At 45.1% G+C, this 21992-nt stretch overlaps 1 protein-coding gene across 3 annotated transcripts in view; it reads right to left on the bottom strand.

The window, feature by feature from the left end:
* The window catches only part of TBC1D4 (TBC1 domain family member 4), a 664791-nt gene that overhangs the window by 226731 nt on the left and 416068 nt on the right, over positions 1-21992 (bottom strand). For all 3 annotated transcript variants that reach the window (XM_086934887.1, XM_086934888.1, XM_086934889.1), the window contains one exon: positions 15248-15352. In XM_086934887.1, coding sequence (XP_086791013.1) covers positions 15248-15352 — 105 coding nt within the window. The remainder of the gene's footprint in view (positions 1-15247; positions 15353-21992) is intronic.

The following is a 21992-nucleotide window of genomic DNA, read 5'->3' as shown; positions in this document are numbered from 1 at the left end:
AAACTGTATTTTACACTCTGTGTAGGACCCCGCGTCTAAAGGGATTTGCTGATATTTTCTAGTAGGGCCGACCACAGGCTATGCCAGTGTACTCATACAATAGGGAAGGCTTGGACATATTCAATGACACATCCCACCCTGGGTTCCGTGGAGCCGTCGAGGCTCTGACTCCAATAAGGACAAGCACAGGATATATGGCAGCGACCCCCTATGAGCGTACGCACCATTATTCGTTTTGTGATTATGTTAAATTGTTGTTGGGCTCAGCATAGTTCCAGCGCTGCGCCATGTTTAGTTAGTGTTAAGGGGATAAGAGGCTCCTGGTCGATTTCAGTAACCCAGCTCTACTTTCTACGGGGGTATACCCAAGATATCACTCTATGCACGGAACCTTTAATACCTTTGGGTCATATACCATACTGACATGGAATGTACAGGGGTTGGGGACACCGGGTACATGCCTACTTACTGAGACGCAATGCCCACATAGTCTTCTTACAGGAGTTCCACCTGACCGAATCAGAATCACATAAAAAACATAAAAGATGGAGAGGTCAGATCTACTCTACTAATTATTCAGCATTTGCTAGAGGTACGGCCATATGGTTACGTCACGGGGTTCCATTTACCGAACTGGAATGACGAATTGACGAGCAGGGACGATATGTACTACTTAAGAGCACACTAGACGGCTCCCTGGTGATTCTTGGCAGCATCTATGCCCCTAATTTTGATCAGGATCAATTCTTACACAGCTTAAGCGCGGCCCTGGCCGACTGGCATCCTGTGGATACTGGAAGGTGACTGGAATACAGTCCTTGACACAAACTTAGATAGATCCCATCCTCCCCTCCATGGCACACATGCCTGTAGACTGGCCACTATATTCAACACCTGGGCGGACGGCTGGGCGCTATATGATGCATGGCGACACATACACCCTACACATAAAGAATACTCTTTTTACTCTCCCGTCCATAGTCTTCATACCAGCATAGATAGAGTCTTGTGCTCCTCCTCCATTGTTACCCAAATTAGTCAGTCTACTTACCTGGCGAAGACATTCTCAGACCATAATCTTCTAGAGCTCACACTTACATGGGGAAAGATACCAACTACGGTACCTTCCTGGAACCTACACCTGCAATTGTTAGAGGACGCTCCGTTCAAATCATCACTCTCCAACACAATCCCAAATTACTTACCTGAAAATTGGAACACTGCCTCGTCTCACTAAATAGAATGGGGCGCATTGAAAGTGGTAGTACGGGGAGCATCGATATGACAGATTATGGGGGCCCGACAGGAGACACATCAACGCTTGCTTAGAGACGAACACCAAATGACTACATTAGAACATGAGGCAGTGACAGACCCAGACAAAAAAACAGCTCTGCAAAAGGCCCATATCGACCATGCGGAGACTTTGGAAACTTTACGGACTATCGATTATAGAGCATACATGCAACAAAAACACTCAGAGGTGGATAGAACAGGGACACTACTAGCCAGTCTAGTGCGAGACAGACCAGACCCACCGGTAATTACGCAAATTCGAAAGCCTGATGGCAGTATGGCCCATACACAACAGGAGATATATCTGGCCTTCTGTACACACCTTAGTACCCTATATACGGCAACCACAATGTTTGGGGACGCTTCTATCACAGACTTTCTGCAGGACCTTACTTTTCCGATTCTCCCAGATGCGATTCAAAAAGAAATAAACGGTCCCATTACCCAATCAGAAATCCGAATTACGATTAAAGGACAGAATCATAATAAAGCACCTGGACTTGACGGGTTACCTATTGAATTCTATCTTGCATATGCTGATACATTAGTGCTAACACTGGAGACAGTATATAGAACTGCTTTGGAAACCGGCCACCTACCCCAATCTACCATGCAGGCTTTGGGGACCTCGATACCAATGCCGGGCTGGGACTGTTTTGACATGTCCTCTCTCACTATTGGTGACAGAATACAAGATCCTGAGCAAGGCCCTCGCTAACCATACACAACCCTACCTTAATACAATCATACACAGGGATCAATGTGGGTTCCTGCTAAACCGTAGTACATCCCTTAACACGAGATGTCTTTATTATGTCATGACGGCTACCCTCGCCCCCCCCCACTCCCCTCGCATATCAGTCTGTGGGATGATTGGCACTGGACCTCAGTCAGTCCTTTGATACCCTTTCCTGGGATTTTATGTTTGCGGCCCTTCAACGCTTTGGTTTTCCAGATACCTATCTTAAACGGGTCCGTCTATTGTATACTTTACCCACGGCGAGGGCCCGTACGGGCAGGCATGTTTCGAGTCAATATACTATCCACAGGGGCACCAGACAGGGGTGCCCGTTGTCCCCCTTATTATTCGTTCTCGCTTTAGAGCCCCTGGCAATATAGCTCCAGCAGTCAGCATACCGGCTCGGGATCCCTATTGACGGTGAAACTCATCTCATCTCAATTTATGCGGACAATATTCTGCTGTACTTACGTGACCTGACCAATGACAATGCTTCCCTCCCAGATATCTTTGCCAAGTTTGAAAGGGTCTCGGGCCTAGCTATAAACTCAAGGAAATCTCTGGCCTACTTCCTCCAAGACATACCTCGCCGTGATGACATACAATTTGGCGTCTACACTTTGCCAATAGCCCCCACTACCTTCAAATATTTAGGTATCTAGGTCTTCCGCACACAGCCCGATCAAATTAATGGCAACTTAAGGAAGGCCATAACAGCTCTCCGAAATAGTGTGGATTTTTGGACCTCGTTACCCTTGTCAGTCATGGGACGCATTGCCATCTCAAAGATGGTATTGCTTCCGCGTCTCCTATCTTACTTTGTGAATTTGCCCATTGTGATCCCTCAGTCTATTTTTACCACCCTGAATACTATACTCGTGTAGCTAATATGGGGGAAAGGCTGTAGGAGAGTAAGTTTACAGAAACTCCAGTTAGACACTCGATGTGGGGGTTTATGGGTTCCTGACCTCAGGGCTTACTACTACGCCAGCCAACTCCAATGGCTTTCCTATTGGGCTGCTGGTAGGAATTTACATGAGATAGGATACTCACCCAGGGACTTGAATCGAGGAGCGCTACCTGCCCTGCTCTTACCTAAAGCGAAGATCCCTACTGAAGGCCCGCCCCTCCTGAAAACAGCATTATTGTGCTGGAGGAAAGCACTGTCATATACCTCTACGACAGCTCCATTTTCGGCGAACATTCCCATACTGGGTATTCCCACACCACAGGGCAGAATTTCAAGGAACAGGATACGTGGCTGGGTGGAGAATGGTGTGGAGGAGATTGGGGCCTTTTTTGGGGATGGAACCCTGCTGGACCACGAATCCTTTGTACAAGCCACAGGTGCACGTGCACACGTATACCTATTGCATGCCACGGTCTCCCATTACATTAAAAACACCTGGGCCCGCAACGTACTGAACCCCCACAGCATACCCTGGTTCACCTCTTACATTATATGGGGAATGGGGGTCACTTAGTCAGATGGCTCTATACAGGTGTTCACACACATGCCGCAGTAACACTTCTATCCCTTAGAGCAAAATGGTCCGAAGACTCCGGTACGGAAATCTCGGACAAGGCCCGGAAGTGCCTGCTGGAACACCCCAAGAGAGTGTCACGTAACTCTAGATTAAAGTTTATACAGACCATGGTCTTACACAGATCATACCTCACCCCACAGCGGATCAACCGGATGTTTCCTGAGGCTCCCCATCATTGTCCTCGTTGTAAAGGAGAGGAGGCTGACTTCCTACACATGCTATGGTCATGCCCTCGCATTCGGGACTACTGGGATAGTGTGCGGGGTTGTCTGGAGGAGATCACACACATTCCCATTACGGATAACGTTCTAGACTGTCTCATGGGTCTTCGTAGACGTTCAAGTAAACTGAAGGTACAATTGAGATTTGCAGACCTGGCCCTAGCCCTGGCAATCAGATCTCTCACTATTACATGGAAGTCCCCCAGGTGCCCAACGTTGTCTAGCTGGCAAGATGAGGAAAGAAGAGGAGAAGGGTCTCCGGAAACGACCCATCTCGATGGACTGGGATATCATGCTACTGGAGTTTGAACTTCTTGGCCCCCTGCCCCTACATGGTACCCCGAAGGCATAGTCGCTACCCCTCCACCACGTATCTTGAAGCTCCCGAACCCCAGACCCCCACACTTTAGCGACATAAAATTCCCTTAGGCACATACTGTCTAGATTCCCCTTAGATACGAATGGCATTACCATACTTCAGACCAGGAGCTTGGGAAGGGTGGGTTAGGGTGGGAGAGTATAGTTGGGATTGTTGATTTCAGTTTTAAATGTAATACTCTGTGCTATAGTGCAAATGTTCGAATGATAATGCAGCATGGTACGTAAAAATGTTGTTTGCACTTTTAAATTATCGCAGATCCTCTGCAACTATAATATCTGTACCACTATGTAATGGTTTTCCACTCTGTATTATTTCCATATGTCCATAACGTGGATAAAAAAAACGAAAATGACCGTCTTGCGATAACTTTGGGCTGTCAAACTGCTACGTTTCTTAATAAAGTTTGCTATTAAAAAAAAAAAACAATGAACAGGGAATTAGGAAAAACACTGAGATCTGAGACTTAAATTAATATTCTGGTTTATGCTCGAAGATTATGTTGAGGAACCAACAATAGCCCTAAACACACTCGTTAACATGGGGCAATCTCAATTCCCAAGCATTAAACAAAATTGTTCATGAGCACTCCGAACACTTCCTCTCCATTGCCCCAGAGGTTGTATCTGTTGTGTAGAATCCTACCTGGCCTACTGTGACTAAATAACAGAACACACCACAAAATACATTCGACTAGTGTACCTCTCAGCCATGTGCAAGCTTCCACCTAACCACTGAAGTGGGCTTTAGTTTCTTTACCCAGTTGAATGTCTTCACCTCACTTGGCTGTTTTCTCAATGTATCCAGGAATTCAATGTACTCCTCATAATATATAGAGGCTAGATCGGTGGCTTAATGCTGTGCCATGCATGCTCATTTCCATGATAGTGCATGCCAATGCATCAAAACAAATTTACAGACCATTCTTTTGTTTCAGATGTTTGATCTTGATAGCTGTACAGCACCGGATATTAGGCCAAATTATACTATTAAGCGTATGAACCTAGAGGAATATATATGCAGAAAAAACATTTCTGGGTGAGTAACTACTTCTTCCGTCATTTAATCCATAACTCAGATAGTAATAGGTCTAAAAGAGAGGACCTCAGGTACAAATATCTTACGAAAACTTGTGCTTTCTGCTCTAAAATTGGGAATGAGAAAATACCAAGAGCGTATTGGTGAACCAGGCTAATAGTGTCTATCTAACACACAACTTGCTAGATATAGTATTCTCTTTTAGCAAAGGCCAGCAGATGCCTATTCATTTTCAAAAGCAAAGAATGTGCAAAAAGGACACGCATGGTCACCATGCACATCTTACTGCATATGTTCCACCCCCTCTACCCTTCAGAACCCTCTGCCTCATTTCCCCCAAAACAAATGACAGAACAGATATGAGGGCAGGAGCCCTTGCCCGGGGATGGGATGCAGAAGCATTTGAGGAATCAGAGGGAGACAACAGACAGAGTACCAGTGAAACACATCAACATCAAGTGCTTCTCTGCTCTGCAGACTCCCAGTGGTTTGAAGACAGACTTAATGAAGTACAGTGTGGCGTCTAGCAGCAGCACAGGACACATCAACATTCAAACAAAAAAAACTAAAAACTGAGAGTGTTGCCTTATTAAAGTTGCCATCAGATAGGTGTGAGACTTGAGGCCTTTTACACCTATTTGGAAATTGGGACTACCCTAGGAAGACACCTCAAATGGGGTTTCTATAGTAATGACTTCCAGCAAAGGTTTTTCATGAATTGCATAGAGGTGTGAAATATAAAAAAAAGCAATTCTTTCAGTTAATTGACTAGACAAAAGAATTCGTAAGTAAATACAATTTACCAAAGGAAGTTGACTCAACTGGTGTTTTTATTTTCAGATTATTCATGATCTCTGTGGAGAAGGGTGAAAATGACTACATGTTTTATATTATATTCTAACTATTTTAGAAAGATTACATTCATAAAACCTCCTTGCACTTCTATCACACGTCTTAGCATTTTGAGACAAAAATGTTCGGAGACTCATGAGTCTCTCTTTTCTGCTGATGTTGCGGTTTCAAAGGAGACACCCCAAAACATATGAAGTGGTTTCCTCACAAGAGGGCTAAGTCAGTAAAAGTGAGCAAGTGTTGATATCTAATTTCAAATGTGGCACTACAGATAACTGCTTAAAATGTGGAATGCCGCCATTTCAAGCATTCGAAAGACAATTGAAGCATGCATCGACTGCAAGAATTTAACAGACACAAAACCTCGTTTTCCAAGACAGACTCATCAACAAGATAATAGAATATTTTCATTTTATTGATGTCAATATTAAGAAGACCAGTCCTTGTCATTGCACTGGCGTCGGTCACAGTTATTTTCAAGTTTAAATGGGTCTAGTATGTGATTCTGGTCCAAGTGATTGGTGAGAGAGATGTTAAGATGCCTTTCTAACTTTAGCTAAGCAGGGGAGTCTGGCAATAGGACGATATTTATTTTCCTCCAGTGGATCAAGTGCAAGACAGGCTGAATGGAAGCCTTCTTCCATTCTATGAGAAACAATCCCGTTGCTAGAACAGAATTAAGCAGTTGTGTGAGATGAGGTTCAATGTAATCTCCTAGTTCGTGAAACATTTGAGCAGGGCAGGGGTTTGTAAGGGCACCAGACGTGGTGCGACTGAAAAGGTTGACCTAGCTATCATTAGATATCCTTGGGAATTCGTCAAACACATGGCAACCCACATCACAGAGAGCTGATTCTAGAGCCAAAGGGTAGTCATGCTTCATGTGAGTGGTTTCCTGGTAGATTAACTCTACTATATTCCTGAAAAAGTTGGGCAAGTTTTCACACATCTCCAAGGTTGGAGGGATCGATAGTGGGGTGGGAGGGGGGCAGATAGGTTTTGAACAGTTTGGAACAACGCTCTAGATTAATTTACCGCAGTCTTGAGCTTTTCTGTAAAGTATCAAGTCTTCTCTGCAATTTTTTAAGACCTATACTCCAGTATCAGATCTTTGTATTTCCTTTTCTCGACTGTTTCATATTCAGATGTCCAAATTTTTCTTGATGTCGAATTTTTTTTTAAGGTCCCTGAGCAGAGTGAAATACCAAGGAGCAGACTGGCCTGATCGATGACTAACGAGTATTTTTGGTGGCATGGAATTATTGATAGCGTTCTGAATCTAGTTTGTGAAATTTAGCAAACTCTAATTAGGGTCATTGCCAAAAGTAGGTTTAGATAGCTCAAGGGTTTATTCCAGTTTGCTTTTATTAAGGTTATTCCAAGGTCTGATTACAGTACCCTGGAACCATGAGCTTAGAGGGATTCACTGTCCTAATGTTTAAAAATATTGCACAATGACCAGACTATGTCATTGGGAGAATATTTCCTAACTACAGTTGTGGGAAATTAGTAAAAATAGCATCTAAAATATGACCTCCGACTCCTAAGTCGGGGTGTTCACCACTTGCTTAAGACTAAATGTGGCAAGATTATCGAAAAATATTTTAGCATCAGTGTTGTCCTGGTCATCTAAATGAAAATTAAGGTAGCCGAGAACAGTGTTGTTACTTCGAGTGAAACTTTCTTCCAGATAGTCACTTAGGGCCTCAATAAAATTCCTTCTTTGACCTGGTGGCCTTTAGACCAATGATGTATTGAACTGTAAGGAATTTGAAACAAAATGCTACATGACAAAATAAACTTGTTAAGTACCAGTAGGCTTGAAGCCTAAGGTAAAATAGAGATGAAGGATAATTCCTTCAACTTCCTTGGTGGTTGGGTCTTAGCAACCACTGAAAGAGCATGCACAATGCATAGGGAAACCATCTTCGAATTCCAGCCCTTTAGTAAACACTTTGCTTCAAACAGAGGGGAAGACTTGAGTAGAAGACCACAATTAAACAACTTGTTAATCTAGGTTAGGACCGACTGTGAATGCTAAACTTCTAATTTCTCCCTACAATACCTACAAGCACCTCCATTCTCACATTCTTATACTACAGCAGTAACCAATGTTTATGGACAATCGAAGAAGACGTCAGCAAAATGCAAGGGGCCTAATAAGCGGTGGTCCTTCCCATAAATAGATCCCCCCACAGCTGTGAATGTAAAATTACAACCTTCAGCTGTAGAACCTACTGCTGAAGTGTGCAACACTGTATAATTGGATGCCTTGGTCACATTAGATGTTGGTGCTTCTCGGCATGTTGTAAAATGTGAACTGCACATTAATTCCTTAAATCTGTATCAGGACTTAAGAAGCTAGAGGAGTATTTTATTCCACAAGGAAATACATTTGCCATATTAAGTTTCTACATCATGCGGTGCATTTGGCAAATCTTCACTTTTCTTGCTTGGCTACCCTCAAAAACGTCAAGTAACCCTCTCTGTAATGTTCTAACACCTAAATTATCCCAACAATCTATACTTGGAGCCCCTCTTTCAATACTTTGAAAACTAAAGAGAATTTAGAATGAAGCTGCTACATAGCTCCTGACCCTACCAATTAGGGCTCACGTCACTCCACGCTCTGAAGTCCTTCTCTGGTTGCAGAAGCTATATGCATCACCTTCAAAGAAACATGCATTGCACATTGATGGTATGGGGCTACTATTCTTTCAACACAAACTCCACAACTTCCTCAAACAAGGACCTAGGTTAGCCCATCTTTTAATCATCCCTCCTTTAAAAAGTCACGAGCTGGAGGAAGTTCATTCTCCATCCATACGCCAAGCTCTGGAACTGGATCCCAACAAGGATAAAAAGAAATGACAATCACCTCAAATCCGGACAGCTTTAAAAACATGGCTCTTCCCATTCACAAAACCACAAGATGCAGATGATAAATATAAAAGTTATAAAGAAGGAATGCATTCAAGTGTTTGTTCTTACATATTCCATAATCTCATGCTTATGGGCAGCAACAAACGCCTCACCATGTTTTAAGAATTACTTTGAACATTCTTCATCTAACTCAACACCTGAAATATAGTACATAACATATTCCGCATCCTTTCAGCCATACAGTCTTAACCCAGTGAGTTGGCATAAGGTGAGAGATAGGGAATTCTTTGAATAATGCCATATCTAGGAAACACCTTCCTTCCACTGTCAAACTACTGTAGGCTCTTAGCTCAAAAGGGTTTTCAAGTAGGCACCAGTCAAATTTCTCAAAAGTTCTTAAAATACGCTGACTTTTGAGCAACAAACAACTTCGCTTTGAGAAAACCTACAGGGTTTCCCCTAGACTAACCTTCATGTCACAAGAAGGACCTTCACAGCATCCTGACCCAGAGGGGCCTGCTGGGCTGCTACATCTTAGGTCAATACTCTGGGCTGAGAAGTGTAGATACAAGCCCACTTCAAAATGGATTTTCATATGCCTGAGATTGCAACATTTTAAAGTGTTGAAATACTCTACGTTTGAGAACTGAAACTGATTGGCTTGTCCTGCATCAGTAACTTTGGTTATCAGAATTGTACTCGTTTTGCAATTATGTTCTTAATAAAGGAACTTGATTTGCTACACAAAGGATGCTGGATGGTGCTCTAACAGCGATCCTGTTATAATAATGCGTGTATCAGCCAGGGTTGTGACTAGTGGAGGCTGTTATAAGATAACATGTGTAGAGGTCAACTCCTATTAGGTTTAGAAGAAGCCACTTTACCAGGAATAAAACAGAGAAAAGAGAGAAATATCTAGCATTGAGAATCCAGCAAAAGGCAACAGCAAGGCCCATCAAATATTAATTGGCATCTCCTCATACAGGACTTCGGAACACAAGTGGAGCAATGCCTTGACCTCCACTTGAAGTTTTTTTGTGACCACTGGCCTCTGCAGCGCACACAAACTGCATTAAAGATTTCCTGGGTTACAAGATTATCACCCACCCATACTTTATGGCAAACTGTTTAGTGCAACCCTGTTGAGCAGCGTAACTTTAGCTCTACTCTTACACATCATAAATACAAAATATATATGTGTAATTAGCACTGCATACTCAGGCGTCCTAATGATATTAATGTAAAGTGTTGAACTTGACATCACTATTGAAGTGAATTCACTGTAGTATTATAGACTCATGCATACACTGTGTGCCTTGACCGTATTAAATGATGTATACTTCTCAGAAATCTGATGAAAAACATCCTCACACTATTAAATCATATTTACTTTAGAAACTAAAAGACTTATGTAATGTGTGGACTAATGTTTCATAAGTGGATCTATAATGTTTTTCTTAGTCACATTCTTATATGTGTACTCAAGTTATTTCTTTTTTTTTTTTTTTACAGAGTTTTATATAGCGCGAACTTGACCCGAATCGGGTATCAGAGCGCTTTACACAGCAGCAGTTACGTTACATGAGGACACATATACATTTTGTTAGGCACGGGGAGATTAAGTGCTTTGCCCAGAATCACAGGATGTTCAGCGTCATTGCCGAGACTCAAACCCAGTTTCCCAGATTCGAGGTCGACCGCCCTAGCCGTTAGGCCAACTCCTCTCCCCTTTTGTATGTAATGTGTTTTATGAATCTAATGTGCCGCCAGTTTTCATTTACTTGTGGTTGAATGTTCACACGTATATTAAATGTACACCATTGACTTAATAAGCTAACTTGTCATAAATAGGCCTGTATGTCTTTTCGTAACGAAATGCTTTTTTCCATTTTCTACTTGTGTGTTTTTTCCTTGCAGGTACTTTCCTATGGTTTGTTAGTTTGAGAATAGATGCAACACTGCACTGACCATAGAGAGAGACTGAGAAAAGTTCTTGATAAGGAACATAGAGAACCAGAGTATTAACTGAAAGTTTCCATTCAGGACTGTTGCAAATGCTTACAGGGGACCAAGGATAATACTGCTGCCATGTCTGGTCTGGAGAAATCTTTAATGTTTCCGCTCATAACATGAGAATGAGAAAGATATAGGAGCCCCTTATAATGCGAACAGAGCGGTGTTATAATGGAGATTCTGGTGGAAAAAACTGGAGTTCACACTGTCTGAGGTTACCATCACTTTCCTTTGGCTTTTGAGAGGTTTAGACTGCTATGCTTATCCCTTTGACTCTTGCAGAGAGTGGCTTAGGCTAAGACTCATTTCCCTGTCCCAGGAAACCTCTTCACTGAGCTTCTGAAATGCGGACAGCTTACTGCATTTGTCTATTTTTCTGCATTTTCCAGATTTTTTAGATCCTTTTATGGCTTTATACCACCCTCTTAGTTTGTACTTAATCTAGATGATTTTGGACTTTAACCATCTATAGGAGAGAAAAACAGAAACTCTTCTCGGAGAATCAAACTCTGTTATTGATCCTTTGTATTGCTGTGACTGAGCTTCTTGTCGGTCTTATTCTGATACACTGGAACTTCTTTAGGAGGTTGAGTTACCCAGAAGTTATTTGTATATTTACTGCATGGCTTTAAGATGTGTTTACCTTAACCGGACTGCTAACTTGGAATAACATTTCTTAGCGATAAATATGGATTCCCGGTCCTTATGGTGTAGCCAAATGGATTGCACCATTAATTAAATTGATTGATGAAGTGTTAATTCCCTTTACACCTCATTCAATGGAAAAAGGTCCATCGGAAATAATGGTAAGAGGGATGGCCCAGCGCTGCATCTCCTGTGAGACCTGGAAGCCAAGCCTGGATGCTTGCGATCTCTCCTGCTGTAGTACTCTGGGCCTCATTATGAGAAGTATGGAGTTTGTCCCAGTAACTCCTCCAGCAGGTTGAGTCTCCAGGTGAGAACCACCAGGTCCAAAGTGTTACCACAGATCTAGTAATTCCAACAGAGCGAGTGTCTCCTTTTACTGGTCTCACTGTTATTAAGAAGCCACTCGCAGTGAAGGCCCCCATGTTCTAATCTGTAAAAGTGTGGCTGCAGGGTTCCTATGCTTCCCAGCCCTACAGCTCCTGGTGCACAAGCAGCTTGCGAGAACAGTAGGCCATGTCAACCCTGCTACTGATTCCTTCTGCAGCATGGGCGCATGTTGCAGTCTGCACCTGTTGTGTCTGATGAAAGGTGTTCAGGCTTGTGGTAGACTTCCATCAGTGCCTGCTCTCTTAAAAGGTGTAAGGCAGCTGGATGCACTCTGGCACCTGTCAGCCATGGCCCCAGATCATTTGTGCTCTCTGGGTGCCCTCTGCAATCCCTCTGGGCTGGAAAGAGCTGTCAGGGTAAATGAATGATCTAGCCCAAAATCTCAACAATTAATATTTATTCGTTAGCGATTCTTAACCTTTTGACTTCTGTGGATGCAAGTGAATCACTACCGGAAAGTGGGGACCCCAGCCTTAGTAATCTCTAAGATTTGAGGCTCGAAATCAGATACACAAATGACAAAATATTTTACTCCCTACGCAAACATAAAAAGATACAAAAATCGAAATTTCGATTTTAATGGGAAATTCGTAACGTTGAAAAATTTAGTTTTGTTTAAAAAAAATGCAAAGCAATATCCTAGAATATAATTTTTTCTTTTTTGCTCCTAATGCTCTCTTTTTGTCAGTGCATACAAGTGCTTCAATTGAAGCCACCAATTGTTCATACCAAATTCTCTTTGCTGTATTTGCAGTGGTCCCAAAAATCATTTGAAAAGCACACTACACTTTCTATCACTGGTATATCCATTCCTGGGATTGGGAGTGAAAAGCGCACTGCATGTAGAGGCTGCTCATAAACTGCCTTGCCACAAATGTGTTGCTTGTGTAAAAGTGAATGCTTTTGCTGTTTATTGGCAAAAGTAACGCCTTGAAGGCAAGAAAAATCGCTGTCGTCTGCGAAGTATTTATGTGGAGAACTATGTCCCTTAAGAAGATGCTGCTGGCGATTAGAGGTGGGTGAGGCGACAAATTAACAGGGAGAGCCAGACCCGAGCCAAGGGTATGATAATTAAAAGTATCTTCATACACAATCATGAAAAAAAACGTTTTGGTGGAATTAAATACTTGCCTAGTATCATACAATTGATGCAGAGCGGCCGCGATTTAACTAAGCTTTCTGTTTCACTTTGTAAAAATCAGCCAGTAAATGGATATCTATTTACCTTTCCTTATGTTAATTCTTTGTTTTTACCTCAGAGTATTTTTCGGAAGTTTTTAAATATATCCTGAATTCAATCCGAAGCAGAAAGCTTCACATAAGCACCAATTTCATTACACAAGGTTACATGCATTGTTTTATAGGCCTGGTCAGATTACGTGATTAGCTCAGAATCACAGGATGTTGAGCCGACTTGAGTCTCACAACTAGTACCCAGTTCCACAGCTGGGAGCTCTAACAGTAAGGCCACATCCTAGTTGGAGGGAGGGAGGGAGGCAGAAGCCACACAAACGCTCGGCTCGTTATGGGCTCGAGGTTCCAACAGGTCCTCGAGCAAGGGCAGCACCACCGTTTGAGCGGAAGAGTGTCGCCCACAAAGAAAAGCCCCAGGCCAGAGCTGAAAAATAAAATAATAATAACGTTTATTTATTACTATTTTCTTTTTCAGCAACCAACCCATCCCGAACTGAGTGACAGTACGGGGCGGGGTCAGTGCTTCTGAGTGGCAGCAGGGATCTGTGCTCTAAAGTTTAAAATGTGCATGTCTCTTTGGCCAGACGTCTTGCGACAGCCGGCCAGACATGCGAATTTTAAACTTCTCTAACCTGACTATCTTAGAGAGCTGGGTTAGAGAAAGCACAGGCCTCCAATGCTCTTGAGAGCGCTGATTGAGGCTGCTCCCTGCTATCCTGGTGCTGCTCTCACACTGGTGAGACTAGTGCCAGGATTGGTTAGGGGAGTTGATCGCGTTAGAGCCTGCCTTGAGAGAAGACCGAAGGAGGAGGACGTTGGGTCACGCAGGATATTTATTTACTTATTTTGTATCACCCGCTCCACCACCCTTGGTACATGCCAGCCACCACTGACCTCAAGCAGAGCCAGGCTTCAGGCTCAAGATTTCAGTGGTTTGCCCATCTCTACTGGAAAAAAAAGGTGGAAACTGAGACCAGCACCATCTATCCTCCAAGGCCACTATAGTCATGGATATCTCAGGATCATATTGTGGGAAAGGTACTCCTATCAGCATGAGGCTCCCCTTGGACCAGCAGTCTAGCGTCATCTCCTCCACTTTCCCATAGTATAAGACAAATATTAACCGACACGCAGCATCCCAGATACAAGCGGCAAAATTCTTCACTCTCTGATTGGAGCAAAGAGAATGGAGGGGAAGCAGACTAGATCATTCCTAGTAGGTGGGGCCTAGACATAGGTAGGGCTACATATTAACAGCTTCTCGGTGGCCTAACGCAAAATGCTACCCCTCCCCTGCAGAATGTGACAAGATCTCCCACATCTCAGAGATCTCCACTGGGCTTGGTCTCAAAGAGACCCCGTGGAAGGGTTGTGGACCCCATGGAGATTTGGGGGGGGGGGGGGTGGGGGGTTAACTGCGATGCAGGGGCTGAAAGCTAGGCCTGAGTTACGCCACTGCAGCTTCTATATAAAGTGCTGCCAGTCTAAGGAAAGGGCATCCCAAAGACAAAAAAAGCATAGTTGGATTTTCATGCAGGAGTGAATTAAATGCACACAATTATAACCGTGTTCATATATTTTCAAAAAACACGAGAGCCTAATTTCCCCCTCCCCACAAAAAACATAAGTACTGAAACAACTGTTCTTCAACCTTCCCTGGGAAAAGAAATGTAACCTTGTCAAGCGGCCTAGGCAGCTTACCTCTCTCTACCTGCTGTACGTGGGGGGGTGGAAGCATTGCGGTGAATGAGGCTCAATGAATTATCTTAAAATGTATGTTTAGATATCTGCGGTCTACTTACTGCATTAAAACGCTGCATCTGACATAGCTGCGCAACGTGCTTTGGGCTCCTACTCACACAAAACACTGTTTACACAGCAACAGAACTTTGAGGTCTTTCTAAAGACCTACTCTGTATTCCTCATATAAACAAAAACATTAGGTTTGTTTTTCAAACTAACCTGCTCTTAGGGGCATCTCAAGCCATCCCACAATTCATTGGAAGTTGTGACAGGAAGACGTATAGTGTGCGTGACGCACGTTACTCACCAGAGCCTCGCTCGCGCACTGGAACACGTAGCAGACGTACTGATTTATGCCCGGCTCGATGCATTCACGGCAGACAAGGCCAAAATGATCAATGTGCTTTATGCCCTGGAAAGAAAAAAATCATTGTGTTGTAAGTCACGTAATGCATTCTGGTTAATGTTTTCGGATAGCTATCTTGGTGGGACTTCTTTTAAAATATGGCAGGATATATTATGTTTAAATGCAAGATATTCAACTAGAGACGCATGCCTATGGGGACCTAGCCAGGCTCACTAAAGATAGCACCCTGCCTGCGCGTTCAAAATCTCACACAATGGACCAGCAACCATGTACAGTAGGGGTGTCGAATGTGGGACAGGGAGGACGGGATGAGCGGATCCATGCAGGATTTTAGGGATATCCACAAAACTTAAATTAGTAGGAGTTATTTATGATCATTAGTGGGAGACGATATGTGACAAAAGCACATGTTTGGTGGCCTTATAAGCCGCAGGAAGAGGTTGGGTATTGTCAGGTAGCATGTATATGGCTTTCAGAGGAGGAGAGACTGATCTTGTAAATGAGTTGAAGGCTGTTTCCAGAAATGCCATAATAGAGATGTCATGTATGTGACAGAGCAGGTTGTGCTCAGGGAGAGGGTGCTTGCAGAAGATGTAAGAGAAGGAGAGGGCATCTTTATACAGAAAAAAAGTGGAGGAACAGTCAGAGGTTTTAAATAAAAGTCAATACATTATGCCATATTTTAGGCATATAGACGATCTCTTCTGAGGTAGCATGCAATTTGAGGATGAAAGACTGTAGAAAGAAACCTTTCGTGCAATAAAATAGGTGGTAAAATCAGGCAAACAGTTTGTCCGCTGCAAGGCTACTGCTAGACAACCACTACAGCCAGTCAACTGAGGAGCTCAAGGGTTAGACGCGAAAAGTAATGGCTGACCACATATACAGGGGCATATTAGGGACTTTAAGCTGCGCTAAAAAAAAGTATATTCAACATCATAGCAGTGTAGGAAAATATATGGGTAACATTTGTAAACGGATTTCTGGTGATGTTCAAGCTCAAGTTCAGCTCTCAAAATTAATTATGAAATGAAACTGGGATCAGCCTGGATGTGTCTGGTTTGGCAGGATACAAGTACCAGATGTAGGGCAAGTGCAGCTTTCCCAGATAGTGGAAGTGTATTTCCGAACTTTTCAGGTTGGAGGGTGGAGTTCCAGACACTGAGGTGTGGTGGCCAATGACTGCTCTCCCTTTAGAATTTCAATGAAGGCTTTGTTAGCAAGATGCTACTGATTAAACTTCCTAAAGCACTGCCCTTTGGCTATAGTAGAAACGAGGGGTTGAAATGCAGATCCTGTTGTGCTCCTAGATGGAGGAGCGCTTAGGTGAGGCTCAAACGTTTGTCTTCCATGATCATGCTTTCAGTTGGGCTGATGCAGAAACATCACTCAATTTTGGGCCTTTGTTGAGGATCCTCAAGGCCGGAGACTGCCCTGCTGTGAGGGGTATCATACAACAAAAGATGTGTCTCCACAACAGCCTAGAATGGACATTTGAATAGTAGGACCACAGCAAATCATGTCTGGTGCATGAGACAGTGGATGCACTTGGAGGATGAGACAGGTGAAAATTATGTTTATTTACAATTATAGACAGGCATTAATGAAAAAGAAACATAGAAGGTAGTTTTACACTTCGTGCTGCGAGTCCCGAACAGTGCTCTGCTGCATTTTAATTTTTTCAAATGGAAATATGGATTAAGAATTATCACATTGTGTGTACTTTCCCTTTATTTAATCATACATTTTTTCGAATATTACATCATATTTGTTCATTTTAACATTTGCTGGCCTATTTTACAATTTCCCTTCTCCTATTATATCATTTTTTTTATTTGATTTGGTTTTTCTCTTTCCTCTCTCTGTTCGTCCAGTGTGCCTTCTCCTGGCTGCTGTCAGTGCTTGGAGTTGACTCACCATGTAGATGGTAAATGGGAGGCTGAGCAGGAAGAGCCAGAGGTAGAGGTGCAGTGCTTCGCCAGGGTGCTATGATAGGGGTTGTGAGTTTAGTAGTGAAAAATGAAGTCTGTTGCAAAGACACTGGTGTTTCCTGGCGGGTCTCTGGTTTGTATTAAAAGGTATATAGCTAAGTGTGTTAATGCATGTGCTGGGAAGATCTGCTTCAGAACTATTATGGGATTCATAAACAACAGTCACAGCCTAAAATCTTCTGTAGTGACAAATTAGTATAGTGAACTGTTAGAAATTGGGTTACTGGTTGACTGGGGTGTGAGCCCTGGTCAAGCAGCAACCACTATTTTAGTCCGGGTAAGGCACAAGCAAACCCCAAATTAACCTGTGCTCCTTGTGGCAGTACAGCAGTTCTTCTTCCTGGCAGAATATCCACAGGACCAGAAGAGTACTCAAGTGGTGGTGTCTGAGGTCCTTCTTTTATACACAGTTGTGCTATTGAAGCAGAGAGAAGCGTATAGATGTATGCCTTTGAGGTACACAAACTCCCTGCCTTCCCTGGCTCCAAACTAACCACAGGGGGTATGCAGCCCTTTGTGTGGAAAGAGGACACAGCCTATTCAAGTGTAAGTGGAACTGTCCCCAGCTCCTCTCTTACATCCTGCCAGTGATGGCCCATCCAGTCACACCTTAAGCTCCCTGTGTGTGTGTGGATGTCTAGGAGGAGAACACAAATCCCAGTTGTCACCCACACCCAGTCATGTGAACCGAGGAATGTTGCAGACACCAACTGGCTAAGGCAACAAAAGGCCTCCTTCCCAAAAGTCACTGTGGGGGCAGGATGCACACCTCGTATTTCTGAATTTCTCAAACTTGTCTACTTTTATCCAAAAAGTGCGTGCAGATTGAGTCAAGTGCCATGCCCAATTGGCACTGGGATAATAAACGTATCTGTAGTGGGGCATCATCTCGCCCCAAACAATCGCACAGCTAATTGTGCCTGCTAGGCAATTATTTGTTTATTAGTTCACCGTAATCACTATTAATCAATGTACTCCATAGTATTCCAAACTTGTTATCACTTATTCTCCAACTTTTATTCGAGTCCACACGCAAAGTGTGCATGCCATTTCCAATTTTCTACTGTTCAAACTGTATCCATCCGGACCTTTTGAATGAACATGACTGAAGCATAAATTCATTTCAGGCAGCGTTTATTTCATAAAAAATGGGGCGAGATGATGCCCCACTACAGAGACGTTTATTCTTCCCAAAAGTGGCATTTTCAGAATTGTAATTTAAAATCCGACTTCACCATAAAGAAGGATTTTAAATTAGTGCTCGCCATCGTCCACAGGAACACCACCCGCATCACGACCAACTCCGATGACACCCTCTCTACCGCCGAGAACCTGCACTTCCAAGTCCACATCAACCCCAAGACCACCCTCAGAGGCACCCTCATCTACAGACCCCCTGGACAACGCTCCCAATTCAGCGAAGACATCGCCGACTTCATCAGCCCGCACGCCCTCTGCTCCGCTGACTACATCCTCCTAGGGGACCTCAACTTCCACCTGGAGAACAACAACGACCGCAACACCACCACCCTGCTGGACAACCTCGCCAACCTAGGACTCAAGCAACTGGTGACCACCCCCACCCACTACGCCGGACACACACTCGACCCAGTCTTCTCATCCAGCAAGGACGTCGCCTTCAGCCACTCCACTGGACGGACCACAGCTGCGTCCACTTCAGCTTCGCAAGGACCACGATCCACCACCACCAGCAACAGGCGGCATGCAGGAACTGGAACAAGATCACAGCTGACCAGCTCGCGTCCTCCCTGAGCACGAACCCTCCCACCAGCACAATGAACCCCAGCCAGGCGGCCACCAACCTCACGAAGTGGATCAATGACTGCGCAGACGAGCTCGCCCCCCTGAGGACCCCGCCCAGCAGACCCGGCAGCAAGAAAGCCCCATGGTTCACCGACGAAATCAAGAGCTCCAAGAAGAACTGCCGAGCCCTCGAGAGAACCTGGCGCAGAGACCCAACACCGGACAACATGACTGCCCTCAAGCTCGCCACCCGGAAACACCACCAACTCATCCGCGACTAAGCATGGGCGGAAAATCCGTTCCGCTCGTGGATTTTGCGGATTTTCGGTAAATTCGCAATCCGCGAACTCCCGCGAATTTACCGAAAATCCGCAAATCTGCGAGCGGCGGATTTTTCCGGGGGCAAAAGTTCAAGCCTGGCCTGTTGTAACTATTTTAGGATGGCGCCGGCAAGCTGCCAGCGCCATCCTAAAATAGTTACTAAGTTAGCTTCAACAGGAAGCTCTAATAGATAAAATAAAGCAGGTGCTCGCACCTGCTTTATTTTATCTATTAGAGCTTCCTGTTGAAGCTAATTTAGTAAGTATTTTAGGATGGCGCTGGCAGCTTGCCGGCGCCATCCTAAAATATTTACAACATGCCCTTCCTGTGACTCATTCGTCGTCGAGGCAGGTGTGCCTTCTTCCCAAATCTACCGTGGAAAATCAGTTGTGGTGCTGGATAGAGGCTTTTGCATCCTTGACTTTCACGAGCGCAATACCCGTGCTGTTCCTGTGACCAGGAGCTTTTTCTCTTCATCTGCTGAACTGATCTTTCTCTGACCTTTTATGCACACAAGAGGCATGTGAACTCGCATGGAAGCCCCGCACGTTTGGCCCCGCGCACACACTCGCGGTTTGCACCGTCTTCCCGCCATTCACCCACTATGATGGACAGCTCACTCAAGGGACCCCTGCGCCCTTCGGGGCGATTGCATAGTAACACACACATGGTCGCTCGAAGTAGTTGATGCTCAAATTCAGTGACTCATTCATTAGCCCAAAAACAATCATGAGCGTCTTCGAGGCGGGACAGGTGTGCCTCTTCCCAAATCTACTGTTGAAAATCAGCTGTGATGCTGGGTAGAGGCCTTTGCATCCTTGACTTTCATGAGCGCAATCCCCGTGCTGTTCCTGTGACCAGGAGCTTCTTTCTCTTCATGTAATTGTGTTCGCACGGGTTGCTGCAAGTTCGAACGCGTTTTGTACAATTTTGCAATTTGCGAAATTGTGCAAAACCCTCACGAACTTGCAGAAACCCGTGCGAACATAAAAAAAAAATCTGCAAATTCGCGAGAATTCGCGGATTTTGCGGATTGCGAGTTCACAAATCCGCAAAATCCGCGAACGCGAGATCCGCAAAATTCGCCCATGCTTATCCGCGACACCAAGAAAACTGCATTCAAGGAACGACTGGACAACAACGCACACAACAGCAAAGAACTCTTCAACATCGTCCAAGAGCTCTCCAACCCTAACGCCGGAAACAACAACATCACCCCTTCGCAAGACCTCTGCAACTCCCTCGCCTCCTACTTCCACAACAAGATCGCGGACACACACAACAGCTTCAGCACTCAACCGATGTGCAACACGACCGAACCACCGCCCCCCACCACCACCCTCCGCGCCTGGACTCCGATCAGCACCGAAGACACCATCCGCACAATGAACTCCATCCACTCCGGATCCCCGACCGACCCCTGCCCTCACCACGTCTTCAACAAGGCCGACGATATCATCGCACCCCACCTGCGGGACATCATCAACACCTCCTTCAACACCTCTACCTTCCCGGAGAGCTGGAAGCACGCCGAACTCAGTGCTCTACTCAAGAAGCCATCAGCTGACCCCACTGACCTCAAGAACTACCGCCCCATCTCTCTGCTCCCGTTTCCTGCAAAAGTCATCGAGAAGACCGTCAACAAGCAGCTGGCCGCCTTCCTCGAGACGAACGGATCCCTCGACCCCTCGCAGTCTGGCTTCCGGGCCAACCACAGCACCGAGACCGCCCTGATAGCAGTCACAGATGACCTCTGAGCGCTGCTCGACAACGGCGAAACAGCGGCCCTCATCCTCCTCGACCTCTCCGCGGCCTTCGACACTGTCTGCCACCGTACCCTAGCACAACGCCTCAGCAACGTCGGAGTCCAGGAGAAGGCACTGGAGTGGATCATCTGCTTCCTCGCCGGAAGAACACAGAGAGTCCGCCTCCCCCCGTTCAGATCCGAAGCCACCGAAGTCATCTGCGGCGTCCCTCAAGGCTCCTCAATCAGCCCAACCCTCTTCAACATCTACATGAGCCCCCTCGCAGGCATCGCACGCCAGCACAACCTCAACATCATCTCCTACGCCGACGACACCCAGCTGATCCTCTCCCTGACCAACTACCCCGCCACCGCCAGAGCCAACCTTCACGAAGGGATGAAAGAGGTAGCCGTATGGATGAAGAACAGCCGCCTGAAACTGAACTCGGACAAGACGGAAGTCCTCATCCTGAGACCCTCACCCTCCGCCTGGGACGACTCCTGGTGGCCCCCCGCCCTAGGCAGCGCACCCAAACCAACAGACCACGCACGCAACCTGGGCTTCATCCTGGACTCCTCCCTCTCCATGACCAGACAAGTCAACGCCGTCTCCTCGTCGTGCTTCAATATCCTGCGCATGCTACGCAAGATCTTCCGGTGGATCCCCACCGAGACCAGGAAGACGGTCACCCAGGCCCTCGTCACCAGCCGTCTGGACTACGGCAACACCCTCTGCGCCGGAACCACCGCCAAACTCCAGAAGAGACTCCAGCGGATCCAGAACGCCTCAGCACGACTCATCCTGGACATCCCCCGTCGCAGCCACATCTCCGAACACCTAAGAGATGTGCATTGGCTCCCGGTC

This window comes from Lissotriton vulgaris, chromosome 8 (genome assembly GCF_964263255.1).
Source record: "Lissotriton vulgaris chromosome 8, aLisVul1.2, whole genome shotgun sequence".
NCBI classification, from domain to species: Eukaryota; Metazoa; Chordata; class Amphibia; order Caudata; family Salamandridae; genus Lissotriton; species Lissotriton vulgaris.
This window is presented reverse-complemented; position numbering and strand designations above follow the sequence as displayed.